General features: G+C 57.6%; 1 protein-coding gene across 11 annotated transcripts in view; it reads right to left on the reverse strand.

The window, feature by feature from the left end:
- Cacna1b (calcium voltage-gated channel subunit alpha1 B) overlaps positions 1–10,899 on the reverse strand; it is a 166,920-nt gene extending 156,021 nt beyond the window's left edge. For all 11 annotated transcript variants that reach the window (XR_012440671.1, XR_012440672.1, XM_074052690.1 and 8 more), the window contains exons 1-3: positions 10,494–10,899; positions 9,404–9,509; positions 5,554–5,693 (exon numbers count right to left, since the gene is read on the reverse strand). Coding sequence is in view for 9 of the 11 variants with exons in the window: in XM_074052690.1 (XP_073908791.1) it covers positions 5,554–5,693; positions 9,404–9,509; positions 10,494–10,774 (527 nt within the window). In the remaining 2 variants the exon portion in view is untranslated. The remainder of the gene's footprint in view (positions 1–5,553; positions 5,694–9,403; positions 9,510–10,493) is intronic.
- Between the last annotated feature and the right edge of the window lie 1,084 nt (positions 10,900–11,983).

The raw sequence follows: 11,983 nt of genomic DNA on the forward strand, positions 1-11,983 counted from the left end.
GGAGTCAGCCCATGTTCAAATCCATGTCATTGTCACTGGAACAGTGTCTTTTTACCCAAGTTCAAACACTCTGCCCCTGGGAACCTTTGCTTGCCCTGGGGGTCATCCATGACACCCATCTATGGGTCTGTCCCTGACCTCCCTGCACCTTTTCTCATCTCTCAAGCCTCCCCAGCACCCAAGGGGCACTTGCAGCTCCCAATTGCACCCTACACCTACGTTCCCAAAGAAGAGGGAAGTGCAGCAGTCATCAGCAGTCAAGGGTCAAGCCCAGGCAGCTCAAGTAGCCACAGGATGGGGACTGACTCTGTGCTTCTGCCCCATGCAGCAGCTACATACTCTCTCCTCTTCCCACAGGAATACAGTCCAGAGAGGGAAGGACTAAGCTCTAATTACATGTCCTGAAAAGGAATCTCAGTTTAATTTGGAGTAAAATGAGAAGCTGCGGTTCGAAATGTCCCATGGGGAGCCACCTGCCTGAGTCAGGACACATTTCTCTGCTGTCCCCAAAGACTATGAAGGGAAGTAGACACTTTTAGGCTGTGTGAGGTCCTAGGAGTCCTGACCTGTCACCCGTGGAACCAACTCCTCCAGGCCAAAGGGTGTAACAGGGCTGCCAGGGAGACCTGGGAGGGCAGGGGCAGTGATGGGAACCTTCCACTGGGGCCACAGAGGTCCCTGGAAGCAACTCCATGGAGGATGGTGAGGGGCAGGGGTCACAATGAGCTTCTTGAGGATACAGGGAGGCGACAGGGGATATGGCCCTGGGTGGACTCACACTGGGCACGGGATGTAGAGCAGACAGTGGGAGGTGTCCAAATCACTTTTGTTGCAGGAGGTTGCTAGCTGAGATACAAGACTCTGAGGCAAATAGCAGAAAGCAACGTTTTATTGTGCCAGCACAGACTCAGCGAACTCAAGTCCAAAGGCTGAGCCCCAAGAGCAAAGGGGTCTTACCTTATATACCCTTGCAAGCAGGTTACAGAAGCAAAAAGCAAGGTCTAATCCATACATGGTTATATTTAATTTTATTGGCTACTTTACCCTAGTACTAAGTGACTTTTCCCCACCTCAGTGTTTCGTGACCTTCCTCATGTTTAGATTTCTCAGGTTTTATCTCTCTGCCATACCATCCCTATCTCCCTGCTACTTTCTCAGGACTCAGGCCTAGACTGTTTTCTTCTGATCCTCCTTCCTGCTACACTTTGTGCCTTCACTGCCCTGCAAGGGTACCTGGGTCATTCACACTGACTGTTCCTGGGAGGACTCAGCCTCCACAAGGACAGGAATCTGTCTGTTTGGTCACCTCTGTATCCTCAGCAACCTGAACAGGGTGGAAGGTGACACGTGCCCCTACAAACTCCTTCCAGGTGACAGAGCGACGCAATGACCAGACAGTGAGGGAGAAAGAGGCTAGGGTGGTGGGCCAGGGGAACTTCCAGTTAGTTCACTCACTCATTTGCCCACTCACTGCCTTGTTCTACCTCTCCCTGTCACTGCCCCCACCCTTGCTTTGCCCTACATTTCTGTCTCCTCCATCTCCTCACTCATCTTCTTCACAAACCTCAACTGACGCACTTGCTTCCAAATTCAGTGGGAACAGACAGTCTAGAAGAACTCCAGCCATTGCTTCTGCCTCTGTGCATGTGGGTGCAGCCCCAGATTCTGGTTCCAGATAGACAGGCTGGTACTTGGTACTGCCCAGAGCCCTGGACTCATGCTCCCTCAAGAATCCAGGGCTGGTCCTCTCTGCCTCTCTTGGACTGGTCCACCAATGCTAAGGCAGACTGTAAAACTCCTCATGGAGCCCTGTGAGGCTCTGCTTCCCTTCTGACACTGCCCACCTCTCTGTCACTTTGCCGCAAAACTCCCTAAGGACAAGTAAGGTGTGCCTACGGTCCTACAACCCTGCTGGGGTAGCTCATAACTCAGGGCACCTGAGTGCAGCTTCTCTATCACCCCATTCCCAGAGGAGCCCATCTGGTCTCACCTGCATCCCCGGCCACCACCTCAGCCACTGCTCTTCCCAGAGGGCTGGGTGGCTCGTGTCTCTGAGTCTGAGGCCTTCCCTGACCACCTACACAAAGCCTGCCCCTTACACTCTTTACCTACTTTCTCACCACACTCACTCACCCACTCCTTCACACGTTAAGAGGTCTTTATTGCATCTCCACACAGAGAAGCACCATGACCTAACTCTGAGGTGCACCTACCCTGGCTGTGCATTTGGGTGGAGAAGTAGGAGAGCAACATGACCCCAGAGCAATCAACAGTGGCACACATAAGCCAGGTATCAGAGGCTGATTGTGCTAAGAAGAAACAGGTTAGGAGGCTGATTGTCCCCTTAGAACACAGGCAGGGGCTGGGCATCTTTGTCTCCATGTCCTCAAGACCTGGTGGACATTGAGTACATGAGTGATGAATGGGTGAGTGAGTGAAGCAAGTACCAGCAGAAAAGTATCTCAGGTGCTCAGAGAAGTAAGCAGGAGGTAGAAGGTGAGCAGGGCAGAGGCTGCACGGACAGAAGGATGGGCAGAAAGATGGCAGGACAAAATCCTCAGCTTGCCCCTGTCTAAGCCAGAACAGCAGCTCCCTCCCCACTTTCTCCAGCTCCAGTTCAGGCTGGCCCCTCTGAGCTGTGGCTCCACCCCATATACCACAGATAACAGGTCAGTTCTGGAAGGCCACCGGCCTTCTGGAAGAGAAAGTGGGTAGGAAAGCCCAGCCCTCAGGCCAGAATCTCTCTTGAGCAGCTATCTATCCATTCAGCCACAAGAGTATGTCTGGAGCAGAAGCCCTTCTCCTGACCGTGAGGCAGAGCCCATGTCAGAGACCCAGATGCTTGTCCCCACTTCACTCAAGGAACAGCAGTCTGGGTGGTCACCCACAGGATGGCCAACAGGGAAAAGGGCTCACAACTGAGGGGTCTGGCTCACCTGGGGCACAGGCCCATGTCCCACCCCCCAGCCTCTGTGCCAGGAAACTGCCATACATCTCTTATAAGACCCAGGGTCCAACAGAGGCTCCCCTGTGACCTACAGAGGACCCTGCCAGCTGAGAAACTGGGATCCCAGCCCAGATCCCAGTTGTGTCCCCAGGGTTATAGGTGTCCAGCACAGTTAGAAACAATCCACAGTCCCATGTACTGATGCAGGGAAAATGTCAGAGTCCTGAGGAGGAGGCAGGATGTTGGCTGGACACACAGTCTTGGCTTCCCAAAGGCAGGAACGGGGGCTATGCACAATCCCCTCTGGGCATCTACACAACCTGAATGCCAGCCTCAGAGGCAGAGGCTGTCCCGGCTGGCCACTGAAGACATGACAGGCTTCACCAGGCAACAGACCAAGGTGCTGTCTGCCTCTTCCCTCTGGGCACCAATTAAGTAAACCTTAATTAAAAACAAAGTAACAAGAAAGCCCCCACCACCACCACTGCCCACAGAGACCTCAGCTCAGGAGGGTCAGGGACAGGGTTCTTCCCTGGATTCCCCACGGACCAGCACCTGCCCCACATGCAGACACACATGCACAGGTTCACGTGTCCTGTGAGTCCCGCAGAAGCCCCAGCACAGCTCCCTGTGTGGCTCTGGGCTTTCAAGTGGCCCTGTGGGACAGATCAGCCCCCACCTGGGGGTTCCCTCACAACCTAGCACCACCTCAGAAGACGTGGTGCAGAGAGGAGCCTGAAACCATGACACCTACACCAGCCCTCCTGCAAACTCAGGACAGAGAAACAGACTTGGGCCAGGAGGCTGAGCAGAGATATGAGGGAGGGGAAAGGAGAAGAGAAGAGAGGGGAAGAGAAGGAAGGGGAGATCAGGGAGAGAAGCACAGGGGGAGACAAAGACAGCCATAGAGAGGGGACAGAAGTAGATAGAGTCCTGCTTTCTCCTCAGTACTCTCTGGGGCCTTGGGATCCTCTCACTGGAGCTCCAGAAAAGTATGTCTGTCCTGTTCTTTCCTCTGCCTAGCACTGGGTTGTGCCCCCTAGCCTCAGGATCTCTCCTAGAGGGACCTGGCATCAGTGTATGCTTTGGAAGATCCAGGTCCCTTCAGGCACGGTGGCTCTGGCTTCCATCCTTGCCTTGGGCAGGACAGCATCCAGAAGCAGGGTCCAGAAGCCCCACCCAGCTCCCCATGGACACCCCCTAAGCTTCAGCATTCATTAGCTCAGCAGCCTTTCACTGCCTCCTCTGGGGTGCCTGCCCCAAGCTCAGGGGACATCCTGAAAAATAAGACACTGTTCTTGTCCTCAGGGACCTGTGCCTAGAGAGAAAGAGCTGTTAACAGCTGCAGTGACTCCTGGATGTCCCACAGACTGGCCCTGGACATGGGGAGCGCCCAGCCTACAAGGGCCACACTCTTCACTCAACACCACCCCACCTCAGAGCAGGGAGCAGCCTGTGCAAGTGTGCAAAAATGTTTGCCATACCATAAAAGGCACAGAGACCACCTTCATACTGATGTACCCTGGGCATGCCACAGACACAGACAGCTCTCACCAGGCCTCAGCCCTGCAAACACTGCCAGCAGCAAAGCTGCTCACAGGCTGCTAAGAACAGCAGAGCAGGTGGGGAAGGAGACACAATCCACTTTGAGAACTTTACTATGGAGCCCAGAGGCCATTACCAGACTTCCTTTATTTCTCATATACAGGGACCCATGGAGGCTGGTGCTCCAAACCCAGGACTCCCATAGTCCCTCCTTCCTCCTCTTCCACATACCTCCACATGTACCAGGCCACCTGGGGCAGTCAGTGGGCAAGAGACAGAGGCTTGACCATACCACCACTCCACAAGGCCACAGGGAAAATAAGGCTGCCATTCCTAGCCCAGAACAGAGCCTCTGGGTCCTGAGCCAGGCAAACAGGCTCTATGGGAACAAACTCCAGGCCCTCACCCCAGCCACCACCCTGCGCACCAGAGGACAGTAGCTCCACCACCCTCAGTCTGCAGCTGGAGAAACAGAACAGGGACCTAAAATGCCCATCAAACAGATGAGCGACCGAAGCTGAAGAGTTCAAGAATGGGAAGAAAGCTGGCTTCCTGGCTCCCCTGGGCTGTTGGGGAGTGGTGTGCTGGTCACAATGAGGAGGCACTTGCGGGAAGTGGTGGAATGGCACGCTGACTAAGCACATTCCCAGGGCAGAAACAGAACACATGGTGTACTCAGCCTCACGCCAGGGCAGCACAAAGCTCCTCAAATGCCAAGTGCCCCTCCCAGATCACAGGTGATTTGGAGCTCCCTCCCCAAGATCCCCTCACCAGGAGACCCACATCACTGTACAGCAGGCAACCTAAGGTCGGTGCAGGCCACAGAACCCGGTATCCACCTCGTCTGTGAGCTCTATTAGCAGACTCCTCCTGAAGACAGGCCACTGTGAGTCAGCCCTTCAGCAAAGAACACAGCACAAATACTGCTGGGGGAGAAGGAATCCCCATCCCGCCGAGGAGCAACCAGAGACCGCATACACTCTGCATCCTGAGCACCATCGTCTCCCAGTCCTGAAGCATGAATGCACACACACAGGTACACCCAGGCCATGACCACCTACCCCGTGAGGACCACCACGAAGTCCATTACATTCCAGCCATTCCGCAGGTAGGAGCCCTTGTGGAAAACAAAGCCCAGAGCGATGATCTTGATGCCCGCCTCAAAGCAAAAGATCCCAATGAAATAGGGCTCCGTATCATCCTAAGGAGGAACACAAAACATGGTCACCTTTGCCCTTCAGTACAGTGGCCCTGTCAGATGGCCACAAACCATGATCCCAAGGCTGACTCTCCTTACCCTGCCTGATACCCCACAGATTTCTCCAGCTGACACTGCCACCACTAGCCTGGTGTACTCATCTGCATATGTGCCTAATGGGGCACACAACTATTGACATGGCACCCGGGGTCCCAGCCAGGGAGCCCTTGAGCCTCCTCCCCATCATAGCCTCTGCTCCACTCACAGAGTGCCCAGGTCATTCTCTGCTAGAATCATATGGTAGACCTTACCTAAGGGAGGTAATAAGATAGCGAAGGTGTTCTTTGGGGGTAAGTCCTTCTTGTATAGAGTAGGGTAACCCTTTCAAAGACTTCTGTGCTTTCCCCCATTCTAAGAAGACAGAGGAATAGACATGGAGAAACTGGGCAAAGGCCATAAGTGAACCCATCAGCCATCAGGGTCTGACCCTAGGCTCTGGCCACTGCACCAGGTTGCCTGGATCCAGGTTGCCTGGATAAAATTTAACCTCCCTCAGTTCAGGTCTCACTTATGCATTCAATACAACCTGGATAAAGAGAACATGCAAACGCTAGTAGAAAGAGAAAAAAAAAAAAAAAGAAATAGAGAAGGGAAAGCTGCAGCCATGAGGACACTTGGCTGATGACATCTATGGGCTCTGCCACCTCACATTCAGGAGTAGGCCTTAGGCCCAGTGGGGTGGGCATGAGCTGGGAGGTGGAAGCAAGCCCAGGCTCAGACCAAGATGAGGTAGACTCAGGGAGCCTCTTAGAGTGCATGGCAAGTAGGGGGACAGCTACATTTTAAGGAAAGGAATTCTAGCTGGAAGAAACAATGTGAGCAAAGGAATAAAGATGGGACTCCTAGAAAGATCCTTTTCCTCCACCCCAGGCTGCAGCTCAGCCAACAGTTACTATGCATTGCATAGGGGCTAAACAAACAACATGGAGCTCAGGGAGATGGGTGCCACATGAGGACACGGTGCAACAATGCTGGGAGCATCGTGTATGAGGGGAGGGTAGCAGAGACAGCCCTGGTGAGCTGGACATGGAAGGTCAGCATGACTCGGATACCTGCACCCTGGAGCTGCAGTTGTGTGAAGACAAAGTGGTGATAGGGAGGAGGCCAGCTTCCAGAGCCACCGCTGAGGTTGGCCCTCAGGACTGTGGAGGCCCAGGAGAAACTGCCCTTCAGAAAGCTGGTCTGCCCTAAGAGGGAGAAGCAGACAGCCGGCACTGGATACTCACTTCCAGGAGCTGCCAGGTGAGGTGGAGTGGCCAGACCCCTCAGCCTGTGCCTTCCTCCTGGAAGCCTGTCCCTCAAGCCACCCCCCCCCGCCCCCCGCACGCACACACACACACACACACACACACACACACACACACACACACACGCTGTCTTGCCAGCACTCTCAGCCTGGACCTCCTTTCCCTTGCCCTGGAGTGGAGCTAGCCCACAGGCAGCAGTGACTGGCGAAAGCTGCCAGCACCTGAGGGGCCCAGGCAGTTGAGTGTCCAGCATAGCCCAGCCCTCCTGTCCTACCACCTTGATGCTGACTCACACAGTGATGAGGCCCCTGGAGGGATACATGCAGTTTTCTTGGCCTCCAGGCTTCTGGTGTGGTTTAGTTAGGAGGGTACCCTCTCCCCAGGGGGGAGAGGCTGCTGACTAGCTGCCTTAGGGAAACAGCTGGGCCAAGAAGGACAGATATTCACAGAAAGTCTATGGACAGAAAAGAGAAGAGCAGGCCAGATTCCAGGTCTGCTGGGAAGAAGGTCCTACCTCAGGCCCCTCTGTCCAAGCTCCTACCAGCCCAACCCTAGACCAACACATGGCTGGCTGAGGGCTGGCAGGGCTGGGGCATGGATGTGCAGGCAGCCAAGGCCTTGGGTGGCGTTGGACTGCAAGCTAGGGCCTTCAGTTAATGGCAGGTCTGGATGATGGGTGAGTGGGAAACACATCCCTAAAGAAAGGAGCCAGGAGGGCCCTGATAAGAACCAGGCTGGCAAACACTAAGAGGACCCTGCACCATCCAGCTCTACCTCTTCCCAGGAAACAGCCTCCAGGCCATCTCTCTATGTTCCAGCTTCTGTCCATCCTAAGAACCCGCAATGGCTAGGCCTGCAAGTGGGACTGGAGTCAGCAAAGAGCTCCTCAGACCTTCAGGCTGGGCCCAGTGCAGGCACATTCTGCTTGTTTTCCCAGCAGCTTAGTGCTCCAGCCCTAGAAGTGCACCCCCTCTGCCACCCCAAAGCAAACTTGCTACACCTGACAGGCAGGTACTCACCCAGCTGGACTCCAGGCTGATTCATGAGGGACACCTGAGTCCAACCACTGCTCACTCCCTGAGCTGACCCCAGTCTAACCTATATCCCTCTGGCCCTACCTGCCAGACTTCCATGGAGCCATAACCAGACCCTGTGGCCTGGCAGCTGAGGCTTCCTACCTGTAGCCTCAGGTTCACCCCTTCTGGCATCTGGAGTAGATGCTCACCACAAAGACACTGCTGGCAGAGGGCCTACACCACAGCAGAACCCTGAGGCCCAGGAGGGGACAGACCCCATCGAGCACACCTGGGAGCCCCCAGGGACCATGACTCATCCTCTGTCTGGAGGAGGGCTCACACTCCTCCTCCCCCACTCCCTCTACCCTCCTGGCTTTCTAGGATCCTCCAGGAAGCCCCACATCGGTCCGAATGTCCACTCACTTGCCTCCTCCTGGTGCCCACCCAGTCATGGCACCTCCAGGCAGCCCTGCCATCACCTCTGCTACTGGAAACCAGACCAGAATTTAGCAGGGCACCAGGTCCCATGCTAAGCACTCAACAGGCCTATCTTACACATCTATGAGTTGAGGTCAGGAAAGCAGCAGCCAGGGTAGATGGAAGGAAGATGGAGCAGTCTCATGCTATCTCCTCAGGTACCCTATTCCCCCTCTCCCAACCCCTCCTCTTGCTTTTCCTTGTCCACACCAAGTCCATGCTGAACCCAGGCAAAAGGGCATCAGAGAAGAGCTAGAGGTTGAGACCGCATCCTCTCCTGTGAAGTGGTGTTGACCCTGAAGCATCAACCTCTCTCTGACCCAACCCTCCAGAGAGTTGCCCAAATAGCCTTCAACCCTTGCCTCCTCTGCCTGAGGCCTGTGGCCTCAGAGTCCTACAGAGACCTCGCCCTGGCCCCTGACTCCCCCAAGCTCAGTGCTTCAACACTGACACCACAGGGGTTTGGGGAGCCCTTGGCAGGAAGCTAGAGGTAATAAAGATTCAGAATGTTGGTGGCCCCCATGGGAAAGGGCTCCAAGTTGGAAGATAACCTGGAAGCAGAAGGTAGAGTCTCTGGACTCCAGGCTGCACCAAAAGAGCTCCATCAGTCCTACAGCAAAGGGTGGGTACCCATAAGTCTTCCCCATTAGAAATGTCCCTCCCTCACCTAGGGTTAGAACTTAGATTCTTAGACCAAGGTCCAGCATGGCATGTCTGGATGGCCCACCTAGGGTGTAGCAGGGATTCGAGGCACAGGGAAGACCTGGGCCTTGAGGGAAGGGTCAGCAGTCCAGGTTCTACTCTGTCCCTCCACTGAAGAAGAGGTGTGCCCCAGCTCAGGCACAGATTCTAACGGAAAAGCTGTCACTACCCGGCCATCTCCCCAACCTCAGGCCCAGCAGACAGTACTCACCAGGCGCTCAGACATGGGTGTCTTGTCCCCATCAGGGAGGTGCTGCTCCAGGGCCAGCACGATGCAGTTGGCGATGATGGTGGCCAGGATCATGTACTCAAAGGGAGTGCAAGGGTTAAGGACTGGCCAAGAAGACACCAGGCGGCAGTGGAGGCCAACGGCTGCTCAGGACAGCAGCCAGGGCCAGGCCATCTCCCGAGGGCTGAGGATGGCCAGTGCGGAGCCCATCCCTCCCGCGGACAAGGGCTGGTCTTCCTTGCACCCCGCCCCCATCCCTGGGGGCAGCCGCGAGGCGGGGCCTCTGCAGTCACAGCCCAGCCCCTCCACTCTTCCGGGCGGCCGTCAGCACCACTGACAGCGTCTCCGCCCCGGCTCCGCCCGTCCAGCACAAGGAAAAAGGGGGCTCAGTGGCTCCAGTGCTGCAGTAGAGGACCCCGCGCAGGCGCACATTCCTACCTAAAGATCACGCAACCACAAGTACCTACACCAGCACGTGAACATATATGTTCCGAGAACCCCGAATGCATCCACGCGCGGCGCCGGTTAGTGCTATGCCCGCACACACACGCAGGCACCTGCAGCCAGCACACGCGCGGGCCCGCGTCCACACGGGGCTCACACCTACACAGACCTGGATTCGCCCTCGTGTGCCCTCCAGGGTGGCCGCGCACTCAGAGCCCCAACCAGGCTCCCCAAGACCAAGTGAGCGAAGGGATGAGCCCTTGGGCAGAGGGGCTCCGCCCAGGGGCCACCCAGCCCCGCCGCGGCCTCCGCGACCACACGCACACACGCACACACAGGACCACACACACGCACACGCGCGCGGAGACAGACCGAGAGGCCCCGCCCCGCCCCCTCCTAGCCTAGCCGCGATGTCTCCGACGAGCCTCTCCCGGGTCGCACCCTCCTCCCGGCCCGGGAAAAGATGGCCACTGGGCGCTGCCGCGACCCGCTCCAGCCCCGGCCCTCCACCCAGGCCGCCCCTCCCAGACCCAGCGGGCGTGGACGCCGACGACGCCGCGCCCGGTCCCTGTCCCCGAGACCTCGCTGTCACCCCCGACCCCGCCTGGTCCGACCCCTGGCAGGATATGGCCACTCGGTGATGCGCTTGGCGTATTTGCGGACGACATTGTCCTCACTGAAGACGAAGAGCGAGCGGTTGACGGTGAAGCAGTTCTGCTTGACCGGGATGGGGTTATACAGCGCCATGGTCCGAGCGCGCTGCGCGATGGACTGCTTGTAGAGGACCCGCTGGCCCGGCTGCAGCCCCCCGGGGCCCGGGCCACCCGCCCCGCCGGCCCCGCCGCCCCGGGCCCGCTCCCCGCCGGTGCCCCCATAGCGGCCGCCCAGCTCGTCCCCGAAGCGGACCATGGCTCCCGGGCACCGCGTGCATCCCCGGCCCGGCAGCCCCGGCACGGAGGGCGCGGCAGGCGCCAAGGGCTTGGAGCGGAACAGCCGCGAGCCCCGGGACCGCACCGGACCTCGCCCGGTCCGGCAGCCGCCGCACCCGACTCCGCGGCCCCGCGCCACGCCCTATAAGGGGCCGGTCACGCGGCGGGTCCCGGCCAATCCGCGCCGGGCCCGCCCCCGGGTCTCGCCGGCCCCGCCCCCGGCGGCCGCCCCCGCCCTGTCCCCGAGCCGGCCCGCGGGGCTGCGCCTCCTCCGGGCGCTGTGGTACGCCCAGCCCCTGCAGGCGTGCGACCCCCGCGCGTCCCGCTCCGCGCCCCGGACCCGCGGGGCCCAAAGCCAGCCGGCACGCTGGGGTCTTCGACAGCCGAGCCTAGCGCGGAACCCGGCTGTCCCCCAGCCCGCTCAGCCTGCGCGGCCCCACGGGGAGCCCTTTGGCTCCTCACTGTCCGAACCGACCGCTCCTTCCCCCAGGAAACATCGCCAGCGTCAAGATGCGCCAGCTGGGGTGGGAGGGTCAAGTCCAGGTTTCCCACTGGTGTCCACGCCTCAGTCTGGGAGGCCGCGTCGTCAGCTCCCCTCCCCCTCGCTGCCGACCCCGGCAGCTTCCGAGGCCTGGGCTCCCCGCCGCCCCCGCCTCCCTTCCGGCTCTCGACATCCTTGCAGACGATGCTTTGATGACCGTGGCCTCAGGTTTTCACCCTGTCAGAGGGCCCCTCAGCCCTGGGTCATATACCGGACACTGAATCTGCTCCAAAATCTCAATTCAGAGATTCCTTGTTCCGCCATTCATGCAATAAAAATGTAAGGAGAAGATGCTGTTATTCGCCCTCTGTCTATCAGGCACGCATCCATCCAGCCTTCACTAAGCACCTATTTGACAGGCACTGGCTCCGCCTTCACAGAGCTGAAATTTTTATACCAAGGGTAGGTATGCATCGCGCTTGCTAGGTACTGTGATCACACACAATGGCTTATGCGTGCTAACAGCATTCTGATAAGAAGCCTTCCCAGACCAGGGTCTCTTTTCCCTTGCAGCAACCAAACCAACATCACACACAATGAGGATTCCAACCAGGAAACACAGTTGCCAAACTCTGGGGAGGAGGCTTGTCTATTCTGCTAAAGCTTGGAACTGAGATGTTCCCCAAAGGCTCCGAGTTGAAGGCTTGG

This window comes from Castor canadensis, chromosome 13, assembly GCF_047511655.1.
Source record: "Castor canadensis chromosome 13, mCasCan1.hap1v2, whole genome shotgun sequence".
NCBI lineage: Eukaryota > Metazoa > Chordata > Mammalia > Rodentia > Castoridae > Castor > Castor canadensis.